Raw genomic sequence first — 27,735 nt, 5'->3', positions numbered from 1 at the left:
TAAACCACAAAAATCACAGTAATCTTATGGCATGCTACACCATGTCCCAGAATCGTCGGTAAATGTCACGAATATCTCGGAGAAATTTTAGTGTCAGTACGATTTTGAAGTTCAATGTCTAACTTTCTCAAGCTTAAGTTTGGTGCAAAGTTGGATCTTGTAACCTAAATGCAAGCAAGATTGATGGTCAAGTAAAGATGAACAATAACATGGAAAGTGTCTCAAGAATGGCCAGTATATAACCAATTTTTTGACAGCCTATGGAAAACAGTGTCGAGGTTCATCAGATCGGAAATTCGATTCATAAGCTTACCAGAAAATATTTGTACCACATTTTGTACCCCTGAATGTGGTGTAGTTCTTTTACAGTTGCACACCGTCATAGTACCGACAACTGTGAAGGAAATTCATCACTAAATCAAATCACTTGCGTGATTATTAAATGGAGTCATTATGTAAAAAGTTTCGCGGGCATCTTTGCATTTTACTTGTATGAAACCTATGTGGCAAGGGGATTGTCTTTGCCAGTAACTGTTTACGTATTATACTTTTCCACTCATCAGGGCCAGCTGGAACGTGTTACGACAACAATCATGACATCTGCAACGAATTCTTCGAGAAATTCTACTTACCAAACCGCCACAACCAAACTAGAGAGCGCGACGCCTACCTATCAGTCAACAGTTTCCTCCCTCTAATTGCCACCAATTGCTCAGAGTTCATCTCAAGATTCGCCTGCTATTATTACCTACCTAACTTTTATTGTCAGAAACCAGGCAATGATACAGAGTCAGGAACAACGGACGCACCCTGTAGTGAATTATGTTACAAAGCGCAGTTAGACTGTGCTGAAGAGATGGAGGAGATCGGATTCCTGTGGCCTGAAGAGATTTCGTGTGATTCTCTTCCATCTGCAGAAGATGGCGGATATTGTGATAATTTTGGGGTAACAGGTGAGTCTGTTGTCATGGTAATTTGATTATATGTGACGTGTCATGTCAAAAGGAGACACTTTTGGGCAGGTTATCAATTTTGAGGTTTTTACATATCCTAAATAAAGAGATATTTTGCTCCACAGCGCCGTTTTCCCCAATGAAATCGGACATTCCTAAGCGAAGAGATTGAGTTCGTAAGTTATGGTATTATAATATTAGAAATTGAGATATCGGCCTTTAAAAATAATATTGACAATGTTTAGAGTAGGAATTATCTTGAAAAATGTCTCAAAAAAATACTAGATGCCAGTTATATTCCGGTCTGAAACTCTCAGACAATATTTTAAACATTAATAACATCACAAATTCGCAACAAACCCAAATTGTGAAAAAATCACCCCAGGCAGATTTTTGGCTATTTCTCCATTTACGATCCTGCCCAAAAGTGCCTCCTTTTGACATGACACGTCACATATTCTCTAGGTACGTACGGTACTGCATGTATAGAACATTCGTTCTTGTTATTTTAAATTGGTGAGCTGATCCTGGTTGGTTTATTGTGTTATGTATAGGGCAGTGTACGCTTTTTAGTTTCAAGTCCGTGATTGTTGCTAAATGGTTTATATGATCATCTTGGCACACAGTGGTCAACAAACTCATGTAAAGTGTGCTGAGGCTTGTGGTTTTTTTCCTGTGCGTAGTGTACTATGCACAGCTGTGCTTTTGTTATGATGGCAGCTATAAGCACACTAAGCCAAAAAAGATACTTATAATTTTTCACAACGTCATATCTTAAAATCATGTCCATCAAAATGAACCACAATTACACACAGGATTGCCTCAATACTCTACTCTAAACATATGTCAGTAACCAAGTAGTTGTGCAACTGACACAACAGCAAATTGCACTGATAGTTTCTTTTTTGGCTTAGTGTAATTGTAATACATTTACAGTTTCCCTCCCAAGATATTTTACTATTATATAATGTGTAATTTCAATTTAGTTGAAGACCTACTCTCAGAAGGAAACGTCACTGAATTAGTCACGGAGATATATGAAGATCTTAACGCAACAGACGCTACCGATATTTACCCAACCGATGCCACCGATTTTGCCACGGAATTTTATACCGAAGAGCCATTTGTTACTGAGTTCGGAGCCAATTACACGGAAGAAACATTTGTCACAGAAGTTATGAATGAGACTGATGCCGATATAGGAAATTTGACATGTGCTGGTTTGAAACCAAGAAGATACGATATTGAGGACTTGGGATCAGATTGCTTATTCAGAGGATGGGCGGATGTCCAGGCGCAAGGGGCCGCTAATGACTATTGCAGGTGGGTGTCTATGCCATTTTTCACCCTGATGTGGCAGTGACGTCAAAGCGTTGAGGCTGCTGTTTCTTGCGCGTATCTATGCGGCGTCTTTAATCGCGTGCGCGTGTACGCCAGCGCTGCACCCGATGAAATTCGCACTGACGTCACTGCCACATCAGGATGGAAAATGCTGTAGCTTGGAGTAGTATAGTATTTTTGAGAAGTCTCATCTGCAATGGTTAAATACTTTCCGTGTGATCATATATCCTTTTTCTAGGTACAGTTTGCAATCACCTTGTAAACGTATTTTATCACCTTTCCATCACCTCATAAATATGTTTAAATGTGCAATGTGTTTAAAGGTTTAATAGAATATTAATGTTTACATATAGGTTTTGTCAGTAAGCTTGGGTTATTTTATAAAAGACAACTAATTTAATGTCCACGTGACCTATGGGCGCCGCCATAACGCTGTATTCCATAGTGGCGTATCGTGATTTTTAGTCATTTTTTTGAAAATTGGCACATATGTTTTTAATGATGTTCTCTTTCATTTTTCTAAGTCTCATCAGTCATAATTAGCTAATTAATTAGTAATTAATTAATTAAATGTGGCGTATAGTTACAAAGTGAGATTTTTGTATTCCATAGTGGCGTATCGACCATACGCCACTTTTTATACACATTTTATAATTATGAAATATCGGCAAAAATGAAAAACATCGTATGTCATAGTGGCGTACGCGTATCGGACCTATACGCCACTATGGAATACGAACGACGAAAAGTAACGCCATAGGGATTACACGGCGACCGAGGTGGCGTACGGTAAACGTAAGGTTAGGGTATTGCGTTTTGTTCGTTTTCCATAGTGACGTATAGTTTTATTGTCAGTTTGCCAGCAATAGTATGTATTTATTTCTTTTGAAAAATATATAACAATAAAAACTATTTAGTTTACTACAGAAATTTCACATCATTTACAAAATATAATGAATGTCTGATTTACACAACTCGATTTTAAATTGGCATTTCTTCAAACCCGATTTTCTCGAAAAGTTGTTTATTCGCGGCGCCCCACTATACGCCACTATGGAATACGGACGACGAATAATTGTTTATTAACTGTGACTACCATCTCTGACACATACAGGGTTGTTGCTCAGGGTGGACCAAAGTTCCTGTCATGTGCATTAGCTGGTGCTACTGATGACCACGTGTATACATCACCAAATGCATCGGTGGATTGGTTTGATGCTGGACATACGGATACATGGTATATGAAAGATGAAGATGGTGATGGCAGAGATGACTATTGCAGGTACGATATGTTTTGTTTGCTTTCGTCTTGTGTTCATTGTTTGCCCAAAGCTGGATAACGTCGATATTAAGGTTGTTTACGTCATTTTTAAGAAAAAGTGAACAGTGATGGCGCTATTTATCTCAAATCATGTTTACATATTTACCATGTGAAGATCCTGGTATAGTAACACCAGAAAAGGAGTAACAAATAGCAAGGAAATTTTTGAAAACCTTTTTATCATGAAATGTAAGGAATAACTTATATTATTTGGCTCAATTAAATTAGAAATATATGCAAATAGCGCCCTCAATTTGAACACAAATATACAGTTTGTAGGATAAAAATGACCACAAAAAAGGATGAATAAGTTGTTAAAGAAACAAAAATCTATGTTAAAAATAGCTAAAATATGTATATATATAAGTGTGATAGCTGTTGGTATTGTCCCGTTTTAGAGTTGAACATTATTATAAATAAAAAAAAAGTTTAGTTAGAAAATTTAATAAATGATCACATCAAACACCTGTGATTAAGTTACATGTGGTGTCAAAACATTTTGAAAAAAAAAAGTGAACTCATTCTTCAAAAGAGTTAAAAAGCATAGCAAAATGCACCCCAAAAGAGTGAAAATCACTCCTCAAAGAGTGAAAACCAATCCAAAAAGACTTGAAACAACTCTTTCAAGATATGATATAACTCGAAAAAGAGTAATGACCCTTATTAAGTTATTATCATACCTTGATTCTCTTTTATGAGACGAGTTTTAGCAATGTCCCTTGTATCATACCTTGAAAGAGGGTTTCCACTCTCTTAAGGTCCGTTCATACTACCACCGCATTTGCGATGCGTTGCTTTGCGATGCGGTGCGTTGCCGCACTGCATCGTACTGCAATCTACTGCATTGCGATATCGCAATGAAGTTAAATACATTTTAACTTGGAATTGCGACAAGTTGCGTTGAGTTGCGGCAAAAATTAATCGATATATCGGCATCGCAAAGCAACGCATCGCAAATGCGGTGGTAGTATGAACGGACCTTTAGGAGTGATTTTCATCTTTTAGGAATGATTTTTACTCTTTTGCATTAACAAAAACAATATACGTTTCATCAGCCTGTGTGCTCAGCATGCTACAATGAACTTCTAGTCTTGGTTGATCCACAGTGATGAGCGAGAGCGGTAATCTACAAAGTGTACCAAAACATTATTGTTTTCTGTAGACAAGGGTCAGTCTTCAGTGAACGGCTCTTTTCAGAGTCACCAAAACCTTAAAAAATTATCAGATAGGTGGGATCTGCTTGTTCTCTGTTGACAAGGGGCAGTCTTCAGTGAACGGCTATTTTCAGAGCCACCAACCAGTAAGCAAGGGGCGGCCTACATGTCTCATTCTTAGGTACTTTGTCATGAAGAAGACAGAGCTACTCCTGACGAAAGCTGTCCGACGGCGAACCTGCTAAAAACCCACTAATCGAAACATGGCCTAGCAAAGTCATCAACGTCCTGTTCTCTCTTTATTTTCAGATGCGTGGGTGCGCCACCTGACACTGTGGTGTCATGCATGAAAGCAGACGACTCAGGATTTATGGGCCATGATGATTTCCAAATCGACGATTCATCAGAATGCGAATACAAGAAAGTGAATCCCTTCTTCGGTGCTCCTTGACCATAGATTCATCCAAAATATCGGACACAAGGCACATTTGATGTTTTGTCTCCAACCTTCCTGTCACCTTAAAGCAAATACTGTAAAAAACAGTGTTTGGTATTGAAACACCTTTCTAAACCATGTAAACACTGAACCACATTTCAAAACATGTTTAGGAAATTGATGGCATGTGTTAGGAATTAAAAAAGAAGTTTTGGAATTTGACATAGGTCTTTGGAAATCAAACATGTTTAGAAATGTGGTGCAATATAGTGTTAAGAAAAGTGCTAAGAGATGAGCTCAAAACTCGACCAACGGTCGACTGCCGGTTCCGGCGGTTTCGTCCGGTTGGAGCCAGTTCTTATTGTTCTAAACAATAGAACGCGGTTCAACCGCCGGTAACCGCCGCGCCGGTCAAGCGCCGGTCGAGTTTTGATTTCATCCCTAACGGAAAATATAGTGCATCTACAGAATCTGATGGTGGTATATATAAAGAGCTAGCAGACTATAGATCATACCGATTGCAAAGCTCTGTGTTCACTTCCGCTCCTGTAATGTATTATCTCATCAATTGCGACGTCAAAGGGGGCAAACATTATTTTGCTTTACGAGAGGTTGAATTCTGCATGGTCAAAATGTGGTTAAAAGTTCAACATATGTTGCGAATATTAAAAAAAAATCCATAGGTTTATGGGAGCATGAAGGTGTATTTTTGTCGACTATGGTGTAAATATCATAATACAGCATGATACAGATAGTTCCCGACAATGGATGGATACATTGTTAGAACATTGGGTAAGAAACTGGTTGGGTAAGGTTATTTACCCAACTTTGGGGTAAATTTTACCCAACATCGGGTTATTTTTAGTAATTTACCCAAAGTTGGGTAAAATTGTACAAAATATTGGGTACAAAACCTTACCCAAATCCATGAGGGTTATTCATACGGCACCCAGCGGTTGGTAATTTAACCCAACATGGATACAATTTTACCCAACTGCTGGGTGCCATATGAACAACCCTCATGAATTTGTGTACGGTTTTTTACCCAATATTTTGTAAAATTGTATCCAACATTGGGTTAATTACTAAAATTACCCGTTATTGGGTAAAATATAGCCTACCCGAAGTAAAAAACCTCACCCAACCAGTTTCTTACCCAGTGTTCTAACAGTGTACCCCATGGGACGGGAGTCATTTAACTTTTAGGAAATGAGGTGGCGTTCCACAACAGTGTTGGTAGCTCCTGTGACGCAATAATTTATTAAATGTATGATATGAGCGGATAAAAATGAGTCTTGACTGGTATTAACTGCCAAAAAATGTGGCGGTTGTATCAAACTGGGTCATTTGTCGAGCTTCATCAATTTGTATAATCATTTTTTTTGCTATTCCTATTGATTTCCTATAATGCCGAATAACAAATTACTACAAACCGTTCCTCTACGTGAGTATTAATCCAACGCTTGTTTACACTGTTAAGATATGCTTCGCCCCTGTAGACAGAATAATACAAATGAATGTGAATACTCGGGGTTATAGAATTTGAGATAATGAAGTTTTTTTCACTAATTACATTTAAGTGTATCTCAGGAACCGGTAGTTCAACTAAATAGAATTGTAGCATAAACTAAGGAAATTACTGGAAACTGATTTTATACGACAAATGGTCCATGTTGTGTAATCGTGTTACTATTGTTACGCATTGTCGACGAATAAATCAGTTGGATTTCCGGGTCAAATTCGAGATTTCCTGGTCAAATTCGTGATTAAATTTGATGGAGTCTTATCATACTTATCATGTATTATTTCCGTATCATACATATGTATATGTTTCAATATGGTGCTGAACACATTGGGCCACTGGACATTTGAAACGACCCATGTGTATAATAGCTGAATTATTTAAGCTTTCAGAGTAGTGCTCCTAAGTTTTATAATAAATATGAATCAAGGAAACACTCATAACTTGTAAATAAAATTTAACATAATGGACAATGAGTTTGCACACACTTATATTCAACTCAGCGCACGTGCACTTTGTTTGTCTTTAGAAGTAGATTATAGGCCTACATCCAATCACAATTGATGTGCTTAATCTTTTGGAAATACTTATAAATGGGCGGAGAATGAACGCAGATTGGTATCCTTTTGTCGTAAATCTGAACTCAGTATCTGTTAAATATAATAATATAGGAGGGTATTCTCGCCTTACACTAACTATGTGACATGTAAGCTTGCGGAATAAACGCCCCTGGTACGATAGTGTGCTGCCTGGCACTGTTATTGTATGACGTCATGGTTGTGTAACACGAGATTGCCCAAAGAAGATTCAGTCATTTTTGACTTGGGAAGATTTTAAATTGGTCTGCTCCAGAGTGACGGGATTTTCCAGTTGAAATCCATACACTCAAAATATGGAAGACATGATTTTAGGGATTTGATTTCAAAGTGGTTATCATGGTTATACTTGAATGATAGTCTCGGTCTCAGCCGGTTTATGCTCATCCGTTTAGTGACTGAGGAATATAAACCGGCTGGGACCGAGACTACCTGCATGGGTGACTCCATTTGGAATCCATACCCCTGTGTGAATCATGAAGGTCATGTATTCCATAGGGTGTATGGCTTTCAACTAGAATAGCCCAATGCGGTAACTACAACTGCAAGTAAATAACATAACAGATAATACCTCCTATATAGGCCTATATAAGGCAGAAATATGTTGAAGTTATTTACAAAGCATATACTGTATTGTTACATCGGGGCCAGGGAGCATTCTATTTATCTTGTTTATAGGCCTACTTGTATAACGATTTGAGAATGATTATGGTGGAGTTGGTTTCTCCACATTATTTTAATACCAATAAAAGTTCATCAACAATTAGCGTTGTTGGGCAGAAAAAACCTCATATGTCATTGGCCCCTGAACATGTTTAAAGCAACACCTCCTATATAACCTCTTGGTAGCTTTGTTTTAAACACGTTCAAGGGCCACAAGTGCATAGGATGTTTTTCCTGCTCAATGTCAATTATAGTAGTCATAGAGCTAAGAATGTAATATTTCATTTGAAATCCATGCACCTCCTATGCAAGACATGACCTTTAGTCATGGGAGTGACTCCGCACAGGGAGTGTGAATTTCAAATGGGGTTGCCTGAATGGATTACTCCATTTGAAGAAAAAAATGTCTTTTGCAGGGGTGTGCGGATTTCAGATGGAATAGCCCAATGTTTTTTGTCTTTGTATGAATAAAACCCAGCAGAAAGTATGTAGAAATAAGTAGAAATAAAAGAGGTCAGGCGGGGATTTTCTTGTTACTCAGGTACAACTATTAAAGTATTAGCCTACCCATTAAAACATTAGCCAAAATAGTTAAACAAATCAGCCGTTTCTGAGCAATTTGATTGACTCTCAATATATATATTTGATTGAGGGAAACAAAAAGGGTCGCTGGGAAGTCGTATCCGTAGTATATAGCTGTAATTTTTTAAACTAGGACATTTTAGTATATATTCTCCCTTTATGTTTCTTTGTCTGCTCTTTTTTTTTATTAAGTGGCATGAGCAACATTTTTATGCTAATGATGTAAACAATGAGTTATGTATTAAACTTGAATGTTCTTTTAAAACTGACTGATCGTTAAGTAATGTCATTGTTGCCCAACACTATTTACATCCGTGAGAGACGGGATTACGCTACAAGTTCCTGTAAGTTTTAAGCAATTATTCGTAAAGGGAATTTTTTGTGGGACATGAGAACACATCAGACATCGAATTGCATTCTGAATACGAAGAATTTTCCTTCTGATATCAAATAATGTTAATATTTTGAAATTCTTGATAATATACAAATTTTATGACAAATTATTAAAATACACGTAAAAACTTTTATCATACCACTAAGTGAAGCATCAAAGAACACCGCTAACCGGATATATTTTCTTATCCTTTAGTTGATAAGAATTCTGTAATCTCATTGGTCAAACATCACACGGATAATGATTTTTATCCTTTAGTTAATAAGAATTCCGCAATTTCATTGGTCAATTAAACACCACTTGGATAAAAATCCGTAAAAATGCCGCTATTCGCAATAAGGGCGCCGCCAGCGGTTTGCGATGTAATCGTGATGTATCATGGGAAAATCGTGATGTATCATGGGAAAAGGTCGACATCAAGTACGCGCAATACGAATATTACCATTACATAGGAACACGTGACAATATTTTTTAGTTTGTCAATATAACGGTATTACACGCAAATCGATAGAGAAAAATTAATTGTGCACATTTCAAATCACATTATTAAGTATTATTGAGTATCGATTCGCGTGTAACACCTTTATTTTGACAAACTAAAAAACATTGTCACGTGTTCCTATGTAATAGCATGGTAATATTCGTATTGCGCGGACTTGGATGTCGACCTTTTCCCATGATACATCACGACTACATCGCAAACCGCTGGCGGCGCCCTTATTGCGAATCAGCCTGCGGCTTCATGGAATACGGCACCAGACCGTTGATATTTTATTTCGTGAACAAACAGTAGTAACTAATAGTATTTAATTTTTTTAAACCTAATTTAGTTTACCGTAAAACCCCGTCTACAAGCATATAGAGTGCTTCTGATAAAAGCTACATTAATCCAGGCACCATTATGGAGTTCGAACAAATAAATTACGGATACAAGCATATGCAAACAAGCATTATTTTAAGACCAATCTATTGTATCGGTATATTTACGCTTGCTTCGAATTAATTTAGCTTTCATAAAAAAACACTATAAATGCTTGTAGACGGGGTTTTACGGTACATACAAATACATTACTTATAAAATATCAGTCCACATTAAATACATACTACTCCGTATCCATGGTATCATTTATTAAATTCAACCGAGTTACTATAGCAACACATTAGAAAACTTCATGATAACAGATGGGCCTTAATTAAATACGGAGAACATGAATATTTACTTTATCTTTTCATGTGCTGCTTTAGCTATTTTAATTCATCAAGTAAAGAATATAGAAAGTCATTCACCCATGACTGGTGCTATAAATAATTAAAATATTTTTTGTGGATCTGAAGACGTTTTCAAAATTAACGTCCTCAATTTATTTATTTATTTATTTCTTATTTAACCTGGGGTGACCAATCAATGCACTGGCACTGTTCTCCCTTGGTTCCCAATCATTACTATCTTCATCTTATTACTATTTTTTCCTCTTTGAAATATATTTAAATTATTATTTTTCTTTTTTTTTCCCTGGCAAAATACACTAAAAGTGCTTGTTTTGGGGATAAGCTTATTTCGAGCAAAATATCAGTCGAATGTGCTTTAAAAAAAGCATTTACATACATAATAATCGAACTTACGATTGACGATCGACTAGCATTTTTGTCAGTAGGCCAGCCAATGAGATAAGATAAAGCGCTTTTTGTTGTTTTGGCTAAAGCGCGCAACCTCATTGGTCAAATATCACTCTGTCGTCGCTCAGCGATGGACTCTCCGGGATGATCATAACATATTTGGGTATTTCTCTGAAAAGGTGTACTATTGGAAGATAGGCAAAATATGAATTTGAATATGATTATAAAAATGTTTCCTTTACATATCTGTAAGGATGTAAGTCTCTAGTGCATGAAAACAATATTTGGCGCGATCTTTAGGGGCGCCCTCTATATTATAGAGGGCGTAATCTGCAGGTTGTGCCAGGTGAGCATCATCTCCGTCACATTTAGGCCAAAAAGGAAAAAAGGACAAAAAAATTGTTAAAACTCTTAATTATGAGTTTTATGGATAACTTGTAAGTTGCTTGATTCATATTTGCTTTTTTCATTAAAAAAAAATATGATTTTTTACTTTCGTCATTTAGTTGGGACAATGAGAGGCAGGCTGTACGGAAAAAGTCATGTCTGTTGGTATTTTTTTATACAAACTTAAGTATACTAGTATTCATAATTTTGCTTGAAATAACTAAATAAATTTCTGTTGACATAGTAAACACATACAATATCAATTACATTTCCAAATAGTAAATTCCATGTTGTCTAGGTCAAAGGTCAAATAAAGGTCAACAACAATTGTGATGGAGATGATAGTGATGTGACGGAGATGATATTTCTACACAAATTCCTATAGAGAATCATCTCCGTTATAATTGATTTCAGTAATGTTTTCACACTACTTGAAAATGAAATTCATACAGATGAGAAGGTTTAGAATTGGTAAACATTTTCTGATAAACTAAACTGGACTTCGCTGTATCTCAAGATCCGGTGCTGTGATGGAGATGATGGTGATGTGACGGAGATGATATTTCTACACGAATTCCTATAGAGAATCATCTCCGCCACGGCAAATTGTGACGTCAACTGATGTAGCGGAGATGATGGTTCAGACATTGCTTACGGTTAATAGCAGGGTTAAGCTTACCACGTGTTACATATCACCACAACAGCTTGTGGGACATATTCAACCATCATTATTTTCCGGAAAAATTCAACAATAACACTTATATCAAATTGATCAGAAACGTTTGGAGATGATGTTGAATAAAGGTACGCGCCTGTATACTTGGAAGATACCCTCAAAATTGGCAGGAAAAGAGTGACAATGTGCAGCTATTTCGGGTTGATGTTTTTCGTCGTCTGTAACGGCAGCGTACGGGGTCAAATTATTGACCTCTGATATTTGGTCTTCACCTCCAGCCGTTTTGATTCCAATGTGACGGCAATGATGCAAAACTGCGGGACAGCAATTTTTTTTAACAAATTTTTGAATTATTCCATAAAATTGACTTTAGAAGTGGTTTTAAGCATTTAAACCTTCTTAGACATGATATTTACCCCAGTCAGTGGTGATTTTCACTTCCCACACTTGCTCACAAAAATACTACAAAATCACTAAAATTCGGTGCGTGACATCGGGACATGGGGTTTTCAGGGGGGTCGTCAGATATTGAAGAATTTTTTGACTCCAAGAAATTAATTTTTCCCCACTTGGATGTTCTTAACTATTTTTATACATACAAAAGTCCATGACTAAGCCAAAAAAGAAAAAAAAAATCCGCTTTTAAAACTTTTATGACCGCCGAAAGTCGCGGGACATAAAAGTTCACCTTTTCAGAGAATCAACCATTTACGATTGACGATCGACTAGCATTTTTGTCAGTTCAGCTCAAAATTAAATGTGCGCATGTCATATTCTGATAGGGTAAACTACAATTTTTTGAGGAATATTTTTTTTCAGAAATTTTAAAATGTTGATTTAAACACTTGTACCAAGACAGTTCTGGACTTCTTTCCAGAAAGCAATGTTGCTCATACTATCAGATTCGTATCCAAAATATCCGCTTCTATGGATTCTTGATATCTGTTCACAGGTCGGCGGGTCAAGTATAAGTCTGCTGTATCTTTCCATATATGAAATAACCACCAGCTTACTACAATATAAATCAAGCATACACTCAGCATAACCTGTAAAATACAATATCAATCAATCAATCAATCAATCAATCAATCAATCAATCATCATCATCTTCACGTTAAAAACGTCAAAATTTGCTCCTAAATCAGACTCCGTTCGGGGGAACTGAACAACCTGACCTACTTTCAATGTGCGGCGCACGCCACTACTACTACTACTACTACTACTACTACTACTACTACTACTACTACTACTACTACTACTACTACTACTAAGTGTCATCGCCCCGATATCTTCATGGCAGAAATTGCCATGGTAGGTTGAATCCACCGCCACGCATGGCCATTTTGTATCGACCTGTTTAATAGTTTTGAGTCGCATAATGGGCCGAAGTACATCTGACTAAGGCTACTGACAATAGCCCCGATTAGCCCGGTGACTGACCTCGCTAGTGTGTGAGTGACCATGGTACGCCATAGGTAATATTCTTATAGACTACCAACACGATTGGCCTATACACTGCGCTATATAATTCGGCACATATAAATCAGAATTATTGTCAGTTTTTGACTCAAGACGCACGGTTCTTTCTCAAAACGCAAGGCAACGACTATCATATCTGTTCAAAATATATATTCAAGTGCAAGGAACCACATCTGGTTTCTTTATACGAAATCATTTACGGAGATATTCATCATTTTCTACCCCGGTATCCAAAGATTTTCGTCTCATATCAAACTCGTGCATATGACATTCACGTGTATCGATCCCGGGTATTGATTTTAGTATCTCTGGAGAGAAAGTAATTATTAGCCAGGCGATGTCGGTGTGTACTACTACTGCAGTAACTTCTACTACTACTACTACTACTACTACTACTACTACTACTACTACTACTACTACTACTACTACTACTACTACTACTACTACTACTACTACTACTACTACTACTACTACTACTACTACTACTACTACTACTACTACTACTACTACTCCTACTACTACTACTACTACTACTACTACTACTACTACTACTACTACTACTACTACTACTACTACTACTACTACTACTACTACTACTACTACTACTACTACTAATAATAATAATAATGATAATAATAACACTAATAACAATAATAATTATACAATTGATACAAAAAATTACTCATTTTCAATTAAAATTCAGTCATTGTCTGGAGTGATTTTGATTCATTGACATACGTGTTAACCCCATGAGAACTACCTGTCGATTGGTCACAAAGAAGTTTTCATTATCAATTGGACCAATCAGCAACATTGTTAGAAAAATTTCCCCACGCAAAAAAGGAAAAAAAGAAAAAAGAAATTGACGTGAATTATTTGCAAAGCTCCATTCTGATTGGTGATTAAAATGAAGATATCATGTAAATGACCAATCAGAGGCAACGTTAGATCGGTTGGCGTACAAGTCGCACATTTCTATATATATACCGACCTGGACTAGGTTCAGAATGGGGTCCAGTCCAAGACGAGTGAGTAACAGCATCAGTATAGTAGCCTTCGCCGATGCTGAAGGGATTTGACATCGTACATCCACTTGTCTTACATATGCAGTCCAAGCACTCAGCGGACACTAATGCAATGCCTGTTAATATAGAACCAGAGAGAACAGTATAGAACATTCAAAAACAATTATACCATTCTAACCCCGGGGGGTCACTCAAATTGTGGCGTGAACACCATCCGCGACACACAGTGTCATCGCCCCGATATCTTCATGGCAGAAATCGCCATGGTAGGTTGAATCCACCGCCACGCATGGCCATTTTGTATCGTCCTGTTTAATAGTTTTGAGTCGCTAAATGAGCCGAAGGACATCTGACTAAGGCTACTGAAAATAGCCCCGATAGCTCGGTGACTGACCTCGCTGTGTGTCAGTCGATCATGGTACGCTATAGGTCATATGCTTTTAGATTACCTTCACGATTTGCCTATACACTGCGCTATATAATTCGGCACATATAAATCAGAATTACGGGCAGAATTATTGTCAGTTTTTGACTCAGGACGCAAACTACTCTCTGAAGACGCAAGCTAACGACTATCATATCTGTTTAAAATATATATTCAAGTGCAAGGAACCACATCTGGTTTCTTTATACGAAATCATTTACGGGAGATATTCATCATTTTCTACCGCGGAATCCAAAGATTTTCTTCTCGTATCAAACTCGTGCATAGCAAATTCACGTGTATTGATCTCGGGTATTTATTTTAGTATCTCTGCTGACAAAGTAATTATTAGCCAGGCGATGTCGGTGTGCGACAATCAACTTTTGAAAAGCACCCTAACCAAGGATTTAACCCTTGGCTAAAACGATACCCTAAACAGGTAAGAGTGCCTGTTTTCAGGCCCTAAACAGGGATTTTATTCCTTGCATCAAATTTCATACCCTAAATTTCATTTCCGCGTATTTGCCATTGCAATTTTGCTACCCTTTTCCCGATTTTTCATGTTTTTGACACCCTAAACACGATACGCGCGTATCGTGCCTACCCACGTAAAACTACCCTTTTTACGCGTTTTTATTATCGCGGATGGTAGTTGACATGTGTTTACATTTGATACGCCCTCTGTTGGTCCGTGATCAAAACTGCCAGGCAAAAAACACTATAGTTTACATGGAAGAAGTTGATTTTTATTCATTAACTTTGGTTCCAAAGCAAATAATACTAAAAATGTTATCTAACTCTTTTACAAAAAATTAATGCATCAAGCTATATACATAATATCACACAAAACTTCAAAGGTTTTTAAAAGTTAAGTTTTAAAGAGATTTAAATGGTCTGCCATAGACACTCCTGTGTTATTTTGCCTGGCTTGAAACAACAGAGGGCGGTCTGAATGTAAACATGTGACATCATAGATCAACTCATCAAGCTTATATTGTGCACAATCTGTAATATGATATCTGGCAGCCAGTGCAGATACATTCTTGCCCTAAACCCCGAAATGCATATAGACGAATCCAAATCCACGCACTCCTACACCTGACTAGCAGCCTTTAGTTGGGTAGCCGTCGGCTACAATGCACCCAAAATGTGAAATGATTCGCCCTTGGCGGAAATTTTAAACTGCATTCCATCACCCGTTTTATACCTTCCGCGAAAACACAGGTAGACAAAAGAATGATTAGTTTACAACACAATAGGCCCTACAGTTCCTTCGGCAAAACACACAGCTTTTACATGAGCTTACATGGTCTATTCGCTGTTGAAGTGGCATAATAATCGGATTAACTACACGCGGTATCTATGCATTGAACCATATCATTCTGATCACTCACACCTGTACGATAAGTATCTTTGAAAAAAGCGGTATTGTATTCAATCTATGATTGCAGACATACACAGGTGATGAGTGCTTTTATTTGCACAATGGGGCGCTCAAAACATCAGGTTGGTGCAAACGGCTACCCAAAGATGTCCGACCAAATCCTGACCATGACTTGGCTACTTGGATTCGTCTATAGGCGGTTTTCCTACCCTGAGATGATACATGTGTTTCTGACTCGATCCAACAAGATGAAATGTTTGTCGCTAAGCATGTGCAGGGGGGTGACACTAAATTCACGGCTTTTGTTTAGCCACGCAAACCTATGGCAAATTTTGTTGGCTTGCTCTCAAAGTGAGGCAAGGTATCGATCGGTTATGAATAATTCACATGAACTCTTACTCAGCCCATATGATTGAGGTCACCACATAAAGGTGTCGTAAGTTTAGTGAATCGAACCGGTTGAAGATAGTAAAAAGCGCCCCCAAGCAAGGTTAGACGGCGGGCGGAAGTGGGTCAACTACTATGATCCCATCAGGCCACAGTGATTTGTTTCTGCAAGAAAGTCTTTTAATTTGATACGGGAATGTCTTGCTGATATAGTAATGTCGAAATTAAGACTAACTATCGATAATACAAAGGAAATATACGACAAGCATAAGATATGAAATACAGTGAGTATTTGAAGTCACAAAAATCATTTGACACTTCACGTGACCTTCCAAAATGGCGCCCGCGGCAATAGTATTTGCACGTGCTTCCTCCCTGTGGAAAAGTATCCCGAAAAATATCAATTTGCACTGATACACTTATTGGTGTAGCCTGCCAGTATGAATTATTGTTGAAAAGTAGAATAGCATCGTAATTTTGACATTTAATTGTATACCGCCACTAATAATCCAAAAATCCGATCTTTATTCATCACGTCTATTGGCTCATTTTCTTACATTGAACTATTATAGGCACTTCAACATCGATGATAACCAGCGTACACCACAAGACCCCAGAAAAAAAATCATAGGCTCACGTCAAGCCGTCTGTACACCTGTCTTCAATCATATAATAGATTGAATACAATTCAGTATCGAAGTTACGTAATGTTACTATGTCAACGGGATCACGCGCTTGAGTTATGAACCACGATCGAAACAATCACCACACAAAGTATATGGCACGTGAAGGCATATCAAAATAGCGTGATCCGGTAACCAAAAGAATTACGTAACCACTTCGATGCTGAATACCGTTCATACCTCTATTTTCAAAGAGACTAATCTTACAGGTGCTAGTGATTAGCATTTCTTTGACATCTATGGTTCAATGCATCGGTAGGTCCTACTGCATGAACGTGAGTGCGGGCGCTATAGTCAAAATTGTATTCATCTATAGCTATCTATTGTTATGGTAGTTAATCCGATTTAAGTACGTCACTTCGACAGCGTGCGTATAAACGTATTCTGGTAGGGAGTAGCCTACATTACACAATTACAATTTCAAACTTTGTGATTGGCAATAGACCCCTTAGGCCTACATTAAAAAAAAAAAGTATGCATGGGTGACACCCATGAGCGATTATAGTATATGAGCCATTCCATGTCAACTCCAGGGATGTGCACCGCAGCACCTCTTCAATTTTTTTCTTTTTCTGTGTGGTGGTAGATATAGATGAGAAAGTAAAATCCTGACAATTTGAGCTTCATACTCCATTTCGTTTTCCCGTGGCATCAATTTGAAATTTAGGGGGGTCAGCGTAAAAAATGTGTCGCAACGCGAAAGACGATGTTTGGAGGTCCATAAATGTATAAAGGGAACCCCCAACAACTTAAAAGACCCCCCGAAGTTGGTCCTGGATGGACGAAGTTGCATTTTGAGGGCCCTATATCTTTTAAAGTAAAGGAGTCATAAGTTTTCTGATGCCAGATTTGAATTCCACACAAAAAAGTACCCCAGGATACATACTTTTCAAAGTTGTTGGGGGTTCCCTTTATACATTTATGGACCTCCAAACATCGTCTTTCGCGTTGCGACACCTTTTTTACGCTGACCCCCCCTAAATTTCAAATTGATGCCACGGGAAAACGAAATAGAGTATGAAGCTCAAATTTTCAGGATTTTACTTTCTCATCAATATCTACCACCACACAGAAAAAGAAAAAAAAAATTGAAGAGGTGCTGCGGTGAACATCCCTGGAGTTGACATGGAATGGCTCATATAATATATATAGTTTCCTAGCTACCGGTACATCATATTTTGATTGTTTCCGTTTGCCATAATTTAACACGATATAAAAGCAAAACTCGCTGAAAAATAACATTTGCTGAAAAATCAACTAAGTTTAGGGAGTGTTCAGAAATACTTTGGTGGGGGACAATATATTTTTTCGTGTTACAAATTTTTTTAACCCCCTATCCCCTCTTCGTGAACCCAAAACTTTGTTGACCCCCGGTCTCACAAGTTAATGGACCTAAAACTGTTATGACCCCAACCCTCATATTAAGTACAAAACTATTTTGCCCCCCCCCCCACCTGTAGGCTACCATTGTACATTAAACGATAGAGGAAATAATATTATTAAATAATACTAAAACTTGTATTCATGTCAGTGTTGTGAGTCAAATAATATTGTTTTTGTTTGATTGTTTTAGATGACAATTACAGTTTCATGCAAAAGAGTTATGCAAATACTTTAAAATGTACGTACGGCACATAGGCCTACGCGTTATGGCCTACCATGCCTGGCAAAGCTAGTCTGGTCGGAATGTGCATAATAATTATGTTTCGTTCGGTAGCCGATACAAACGGAAACTACTCTGTCCATTGATCAAACGTCTATTATATTAACGCCCTCTGGCCAGGTCAGACCATCATTTTAATAACAATATGCTATTAACATATGAATTGGACACATGCAAATTACGGAGTGTCACATCCTGATTTAATAATCCTTGGCATGTGCTGCGGGTAAATTGTTTTCACCCATTGCTATGGTAGTTAATCCGATTATTACATAACTTTGCCAGCGTATACGCTGGCGAAGTGACGTCATAATCGGATTAACTACCATGAATACAATTTTTGAATAGATCGCTCGGCACTACAGCAAGTTGCACTCATCATCTGTCTTCAATCATATAATAGATTGAAGACAATACCGCTCTTTTCAAAGAGACTAATCTTACAGGTGCAAGTGATTAGCATTTATTTGACATCTATGGTTCAATGCATCGGTACCGCGTGAACGTTGTAGTGCAGGGCGATATAGTCAAAATTGTATTCATCTATTGATATGGTAGTTTATCCGATTAACTACGTCACTTCGCCAGCGTATTATCAGAGAAGGTGTAATAAAGAGGAGGGTCAACATAATTATATCCTTGAGATAATCCCGTAGGTAATCCTGTCGCATCTATTCATAGTCCTTTATTCTCAAGTACAGTTAGCAACCTGGACAACCGATTCTTTTGTTATGCAAGGCTCACTCAGTCATTTAATGAGGCAATACAAACGATCGAATTTGGTGTTGAAATGAGCTAAATTTTGAGTTACACCTTTTCAATGTAAAATTAATTTTCTCGGCCAAATAAAAAGCAATCATTTTCATTTTTTCAGTAAATGTCAGGTCAAATTGTAGTGCTTGATACTGTATTTTTTTTCAAATCCTAGTGTTAAACTTAGGCGTGAAATTCAGTCATTTCGTGTAAGATTTTCGATTTTGATAGCCTTAAACTCTGCCCGCGAGCCTTTTTTTGGATCAACCTTTTAGCTTTTCAAAGTAATATAGTTCGCTAATGAAGGATTTTTCCCAACTTTCTAACGCACATCACCGTGAGCGATATATCATAGTTTTGTCAGAATTTCCGTTTTGATTTCACCATTTTTTACTCCCGCCTGAAAATTTTTCAAAATCAACGCGTGAAATCTAAGGCTAATACTAGCATTGTGGATCGATATCCCTGGGTTTAATAGGAATACCGGCATGGCTACAGTGTTGCCAGAACTTCAATATAGCAACGAAATTCCCAGGCCTAATAGCGCTCCTACTGATCACAGCGGCGAAGCTGGGATTTTTTCCAAGGGGGGCAAGCCTGTATGGGACGGGGTCCCAAATCCACCAAATTTCCCTGCACTTGGGGGGGGGGGGGGGGGGCAGGGGCCCAAATAGACAATTTTGCCAGGCTTATTGAATATAATCGTATGGTATTGCATATCGTATGGATTCTCCATCTCTCTGCCCCTCTTCTCCCTCTCTCCCCCTCTCTCTCCTCTCTTTTTTCTTCTTTCTCCCTTCTTTTTCCTCTTTTTTCCTTGCACTAGGGGGCGGGGGCCCAAATAGGCAATTTTGCCAGGGGGCAATTGCCCCCCTGCCCCTCATTTACCAGAAAACCCAATTGGGGATTTGGGCTACTAAATCGCTGGTCGGGCAATATTTGCTTTTCAATGGAAAATTGCCCTGCCATACTATATATGACAACAATGAAAATATCGACTATTTCTGCTGGTTGCTCACGAGATAAAAGTGTTTGACATTTTCGGAGCATGAAGGGAAAAAGGGTAAAATAAAAACGGAAATTCTGACAAAACTATAATATATAGACCCACACGATGTGCCTTACAGAGGTGGGAAATATCTTTCTTTAGCAAACTATATTAGTTTGAGACGCTAAAAAACCAATTCCGTAAAAAGCTCGCGGGCGAACTCAAGGCCTATAAAAATCAAAAATATCACACTAAAAGACACAATTGAATGCTTAATTTTAACACCAGGATTTAAAAAAAATGTATATCCAAGCACCAAGTTTTTAACTGACTTTACTGAAGAAAAAAAAATATTGCTTTATATTTGATCGAGAAAATTAATTTCATAGCAAAAAGGTGTATCTCTGAATTGTGCTGATGTATCGATCGACTTTTAGCGCGACTAAGCATTTCTAAAGAATCGGTTGTCCAGGTGGCTGACTGAGTAGTTAAACATCCACTTGAAATATCCTATGATGTTATGTGTGTGACCGCCCATGGTTGACCGATTTTCACTTCAGAATTGGAAATATTTCCATTGTTTCTATAGAGAATTTGTTGAAAAGTATGAAACGCGTGTGTTATTGGACCTGCTGCTTGGATGGGATACCACATGTGGATAATACAAGAAAGAAATCGAGTGCTGTAAAATTTCCCCCCAAATCCGCCCTTTTTTTGTAAATATATAAATTTCTCAAGAAGAAATTTTTAGGATTTTTTAGAGAGGTGATGATTGTTGATCATTTCTATTTTATTATTTTCCTGTCATTTCCTGCAAACCTAATAAAGATATTCTGATAATTGAAAACATTCTTTATCATAAATAATAGAGGCTGAAAGTGGCAACAAACAGCAAAAATTATAATTTGCCATGGAACTTCAGTCATATTTTATCCGAAATCTGACAAGATGACAGGGTCTGCATGCATGGTGTGCATGGCATGATGACATGCACACACTGACCTATCCCTAAAAGCAGTTAGCTGCAACTTGTGTATCACACCCATCCCGGGTTCAAACCCCATTGTGGTATTCTATTGTAAAGCAGCTAAATAGGGTGATTCATCATTTACTTTGAATGAGCGGTCTTACACATATTTTGTTTGAGGATAGCTTGATCAACCTCCTCTTTATTACATCTTCTCTGGTATTATGAATTGATTTTTTTCCTAGAAACATTTCGCAATGTCTTTGTAAGAGTATAAACTTGGATTTGTTGCGTGCATTTACAATTCTGTTATGCAAAATCAATTATTACATAATATCTTCCTTATTCACCGTAGCACGATTAACTACCATAACAATAGGTTAAAACAATATTATTTTTTAACATATCGCCCTGCATTACAAGCAGGGTCCCAGCAAACATAGAAATGTTCTTAAAATGTTTTTTTTCAAAACGTTTTAATAACATTTAAATGTCGGGTTATATAAAGGTCATGAAAACGTTTTTAAAACGTTATTGCAAATATTTTGGGCAAACGTTTTTTACAAAATATTTTTTCAACCTCAAAATAACATTCTGTTTAGAATGTTTTGTATCAAGTTTTCAAAAATGTTTTTGGAATGTTATTAAAACGTTTTTATACCCTTTATATAACCCGATATTTAAACGTTTTCTGTAAAACATTTTGTGTTTGCTGGGGTCTTTATCCCTGTTCTTTGACATCTATGGTTCAATGTAGAGGTACCGCGTGAAGGTATTAGTGCAGTGCGATATATTCAAAATTGTTTTAACCTATTATTACTATGGTAGTTAATCCTGTTACATCATCACTTCTACGGCGAATAAACTTTAAATATATTTGATGCGTGCATATTCTATTCATCAACACATGTGCCTCAGCCGAGTCAGCAGATAACACCGAGTTCGCTGCAAATAAAAGCAATAAATCTTCTAATCAAAGCAATTGATCTAAAATTTAGATTCCTACCGTGATCTTGGCAAACACCACAACTTTTCTGACAGTATATGAGCATATAGTCTGGATTAACGGTACATTCACCAATTCTAGCCCAATTATCACATTCAGTGTGGTTATTAGCACAAGCTGAAATGATAAAAAACAAACAAATATTTTGTTACTAATGTAAATGTGAGATAATTATCAATTTGATTTGAACTTTGCGAGAACCATGCTGGTTTAAGAGACTGTTCGTGTAATTGTTTGTGGTTTATAAAGTGAAGTTTATGATGAATTAGTTTAGTATTGAACGCTTTGTTTGAGATCATTCAAATTAATGTTTTGGCGGGAAAAACGAATTCATGTTTTGGCGGGAAAAACGAATTCAGGAATCTAATCTATCTTATGGAATTAGCTATGTGTGAATGTTGTATAGAAGTTCCATATCTGTAGATAATTATAATTTTGGATTTTCATATTACAAAACTAAAATTTAGACAGTGACCTGAGAATTCCGTATGTCTTGGGCGACATACTTCTTAAGAGTGATTGGTCAAGCAAGTCAACTATATCAGATCATGCCATTCAACAGAACCATATCATAAACTGGGGACGATACCAAAATATTACAGAAGGAGTGTGATGCGAGTACTCGCTTCATTAGAGAATCAATCTGGAATCGTAAGAGAGGTCCTGCCGTCATGAACAGGGACGAGGGGGCTACGATTTAAGTCACGTGTATGACCTTCTCCTCAAGACCGCGCCCTCAAAGGATGGAGCTGTGTTACCACCAGCACAGTGGATGATGGGATACCAATTACTCTGATGAAGTACATGTATGTCGCCCAAGACATACAAAAAAGTTCCATATCTTTCATTAAGGGCTGGGGTATGAACGTTTGGACAGTATTTATTTTGGGACATTAGAGCACATCAGACCTATCGAATTGCATTCTGAATACGAAGAATGTCATTCTGATATCAAATAATTTTGATTTTTTGAAATTCGCAATTTAATACACATTTTATGGCAAATCATTAAAATTGATATTTTTGATATTTAACAGTACTCGAAGTAAACTTTATAAATCTGATGTACTTAAAGTGTATGTAGGTGGGATGAAAAGCCGACGATCAATTGAAAATTTTGACCTTTCGTATTGAAGATATGGATTTTTTTCCCAAAACACCAAAAAAAATTAGGTCTTTTTTTTAAAAAAATTCATATCTTCAATATGAAAGGTCAAAATTTTCAATTGAACGTCGGCTTTTTTTCCTTGCTACATACACTTTAAGAATATATCATTTGATTTATATAATTTAATTCGAGGACTGTTATATATCAAAAATTTGAAAAATATCAAATTTTTATAATTTGTCATAAAATTTGTATTATATTGTGATTTTCAAAAAATGAAATTTATTTGATATCAGAAAGACATGCTTCGTATTCAGAATGCAATTCGATAGGTCTGAGGTGCTCTCATGTCCCACAAAAAATACTGTCGAAACGCAATGGGCTATTCCAGAAAATAGATGCACACCCCCTATAGAGGAGTTCGGATATCCGGACTTTTTGTCCAGTCGTGACTGTTGGAAATCCAGACTTTTAAAGTGCACAAAGGCAACAAAATCTGGCAGAAAAATAGTTTAAATCAGAAATCCTTAATTTGAGAGCTCATTTTCAACATTTCCGTGATTTTTCCTTCATTTGATTGGATTTCCAAGCTTTTTCCAGTAACATTGGCAACTGGAAATCCAGTCATTTTCAGAAAGCACACTTGGAAATCCGGACATTTCTTTGATTGAAAATTTACTCCTCTATAGGGGGTGTGCACCTATTTTCTGGAATAGCCCAATAAACGCTCATTTTAGAACTCTTAAGGGCTGGGGTATGAACGTTTGGACAGTATTTATTTTGGGACATCAGAGCACATCAGACATATCGAATTGCATTCTGAATACGAAGAATGTCATTCTGATATCAAATAATTTTGATTTTTTGAAATTCGCAATTTAATACACATTTTATGGCAAATCATTAAAATTGATATTTTTGATATTTAACAGTACTTGAAGTAAACTTTATAAATCTGATGATTTATACTTAAAGTGTATGTAGGTGGGATGAAAGGCCGACGATCAATTGAAAATTTTGACCTTTCGTATTGAAGATATGGATTTTTTTTCCCAAAACACCAAAAAAAATTAGGTCTTTTTGGGAAAAAAATCCATATCTTCAATATGAAAGATCAAAATTTTCAATTGACCGTCGGCTTTTCCTCCCTGCTACATACACTTTAAGAATATATCATTAGATTTATATAATTTACTTCGAGGACTGTTATATATCAAAATGTGAAAAATATCAAATTTTTATAATTTGTTATAAAATTTTTATTATATTGTGATTTTCAAAAAAATGAAAATTATTTGATATCAGAAAGACATGCTTCGTATTCAGAATGCAATTTGATAGGTCCGAGGTGCTCTCATGTATCACAAAAAATACTGTCGAAACGCAATAAACGCTCATTTTAGATCCCTTAAGCAATTGAATACATGAATACAAAAGCCACCTAAGTCCATGGGAAGTGATTTTGAGAGAAAAACCTGTGTATCATTTTAATTCCTTCAGTTAGATTTACCTGGTCAATATGGTAAGTTTTACGTGCAAATGAGTGGATTAACCTGTATTAGGTATGACGATTAACATTTCAGGAACTTCGTGGGGTTCATTTTAAATTTTGGACTTAGGTGGTTTTTTGAATCATATACAAAGACAACAATGTTAGAATGAGATTACCACTAGTAAGATAATACAAAATAAAGCGCACAGGTATGTATAATGTTGATAAGCATTCTGCCATGTAATATAAACCACACACTTTCCTTTATTAAACCCATTTTTTTTCAAAAGTCACTCTCTAGCAATGAATGTGTTACAAGTGGACTTTTATACATACTGGATTTTAATCAATGTGTTACAAGACTCAAATCATGGAATTGGGTGATTCTTTCATACATGCTATTTTTCACATGCTCAATAGACACAGAGGATGAATTTGAGTTGTTCTTTCATACATATGACAGGCCTATGTAAAGGAACACTTTCCCATGCTTAACTCAATTTGGTTTAAGTATGGACTTAGGTGGCTTTTGTATTCATATATTCAATTGGTAAATTCCGTGGTAAATTCTAAGGCTTTCTAGGAAATATGAAATAGTCGTCCAGATAGAACATTGCGTGAAGTTATTTATATGAACTTGAAACAAATCTTAGTTATGGATTCATTAATTATTGTATGTATACATGAGTGTATACTCTACTCTTGAACTTGGAAGTGGGGACGCTTGATTTCTCGTCTGTATTCCATGTATTCATTGCCGGGATTCATTGGTTGAAACTTCGCGGGTCTGCGTGTTGTGGCCTAGTATGAATGACACGGTTGTTTGATCGGATCATTTATTAAATGTTCTTACAAAGCATTAGGCTATATAATGTTCAATTCTAGACCTGGACAACACCAATAACAATCACACTAACATGTACATTATATTTCCAACTCTTTTGTTTACCTAGATTTACGTTTCTTTTCAAAATCATTCATCTTTTTCTGCTTTTTATGATATTTCTTATTCTATAAACTGTCTATTTGTGTGCAAGGGCGCTATTTATATTTGTTTTGAATTGAATTTAGGCAAATACGTCGTAATATAAGATATTCCGCACATTTCGTGATAAAAGGTTTGTTAAAAAGTTCGTTGATATTTGATACTCTTTTCTGATGTTTTAATGCCATTATACCAGTGTTTACCCCTTGTAAAGACGATTTAAGACGATTTCAGATAGATAGCGTCATCAGTGTTCAACTTTTCTTAAAATTAATGACGTATTTTTACATGCTATCAAACAACTGATAGATTCAACGTACTGTGAAACCGTCAACGCTCATATACAGTGATGGAACGCTGGTCTTCATACAACGACGATTTGAACTTTTCTTTCCAAGTGCATTTGGTATATTCTTTTTATCACGAGTTATTTAAACATTTATCATGAGTGGTTTGACATAACTTTAGAAAATATTGTAATATTTCGATGATTTTTTTGTATTGTAAAGGGCAACAGGAGTAAATAAGAAGAAATCAAAAATCGCGCCATCGGCACAACTAGCCCTCGCATGGTATCAAAGGTCGTAACAGATATCTGATAACAACAGCCATCAATATGTTTTTTCCAGTCGCTTCATTATACGGTCCATGTCTGAGATGTTCATATATTCATAAGTATTTCAAACATTATAAATGAGACCGCAAACTTATTACTAAATGCAAAAACCTTTAATTTTATGACACCTAAAATTTTGTGGCATGATCTTAAAGCGGAAACCATTGTTATACTGTGGAAATGAGACATACCAACATAGTATTATCATATTTTCATTGAAAGACGGCAGTTTAGAATTGTTACAAGATTTGCTTCTTGCACAATAATTAGAAAAAGTGGGAACCAGGGCTCGATCGTAACTTTTTTTGGCACTAGCCAGTCGGCTAACTTTAAAAAGTTACACACTCGACAGAAATTTTACAAGCCAGATTTTTTTCCCGGAGATAATGTTACAATCAATGCAAAAAAGGAAACGATAGACGATAATAGTCTAATAAATTTAATACACGCAGCAGTTAAGGAATCGGATAGCAACGCTTGCACAGTATTTTTGTGGGATCTGAGAGCACATCAGACATCGAATTACATTCTGACATGTCTGAATACAAGGTATATCCTTCTGATATCAAATAATTTAGATTTTTTGAAATTCTGATGTGCTCCCATGTGCCATAAAATTACATGAAAACGTCGCTACCCGAGCCCTTAAGTGTTGTTGTTAACAAATCGATGTGAGCTCTGCTCGTGACTTGTTACGCATGGTACAAATGCCCGCGACATTATTTTTTGCCATATTGAAGCTAATTTGCAGGGGCCATACGATTCAAAAGTAGAACAAAATTCGCGCGAAGAGCTCAAAAATTGGCACTTTTTAGGCTAAATTGACCAGATAGAGTGTCAAAATGCCTTTCTGCAGTCGATCGGACGATCGGGCGTGTACTTTTTAAAAGTTACACACCCGACAGCAAAAGTACACGCCATTGGCGTAGCTTGGCGTGCGGGCATGTGTAAAAGTCGAGCCCCGGTGGGAACCCTTAATCACTAAATTACCAGAAACTTAAAATCTAGATAAGAAGATATATTGATTATGAGGAAAAGTAGAGCGTCACATTAATTTTGCCATAGTTAAACTGTAGTGCCCCAAACAGCATTCTGGTGTGCCATCGGTATAATTCAGTATAGGCCTACATGTA

General features: G+C 36.7%; 2 protein-coding genes across 4 annotated transcripts in view; one reads left to right on the top strand and one right to left on the bottom strand.

The window, feature by feature from the left end:
• LOC140169886 (uncharacterized) overlaps nt 1-8,837 on the top strand; it is a 35,504-nt gene extending 26,667 nt beyond the window's left edge. For all 3 annotated transcript variants that reach the window (XM_072193198.1, XM_072193196.1, XM_072193197.1), the window contains 4 exons: nt 564-953; nt 1,940-2,276; nt 3,409-3,576; nt 5,079-8,837. In XM_072193198.1, coding sequence (XP_072049299.1) covers nt 564-953; nt 1,940-2,276; nt 3,409-3,576; nt 5,079-5,220 — 1,037 coding nt within the window. In that variant the 3' untranslated portion in view covers nt 5,221-8,837. The remainder of the gene's footprint in view (nt 1-563; nt 954-1,939; nt 2,277-3,408; nt 3,577-5,078) is intronic.
• Nucleotides 8,838-11,376: 2,539 nt separating this feature from the next.
• LOC140169885 (uncharacterized) overlaps nt 11,377-27,735 on the bottom strand; it is a 41,276-nt gene continuing 24,917 nt past the window's right edge. Inside the window, exons 4-6 of the mRNA XM_072193195.1 lie at nt 22,402-22,518; nt 14,113-14,262; nt 11,377-12,688 (exon numbers count right to left, since the gene is read on the bottom strand). Coding sequence (XP_072049296.1) covers nt 12,480-12,688; nt 14,113-14,262; nt 22,402-22,518 — 476 coding nt within the window. The 3' untranslated portion in view covers nt 11,377-12,479. The remainder of the gene's footprint in view (nt 12,689-14,112; nt 14,263-22,401; nt 22,519-27,735) is intronic.

The sequence above is a fragment of the Amphiura filiformis genome, chromosome 14, assembly GCF_039555335.1.
Source record: "Amphiura filiformis chromosome 14, Afil_fr2py, whole genome shotgun sequence".
Lineage (NCBI taxonomy): Eukaryota > Metazoa > Echinodermata > Ophiuroidea > Amphilepidida > Amphiuridae > Amphiura > Amphiura filiformis.
This window is presented reverse-complemented; position numbering and strand designations above follow the sequence as displayed.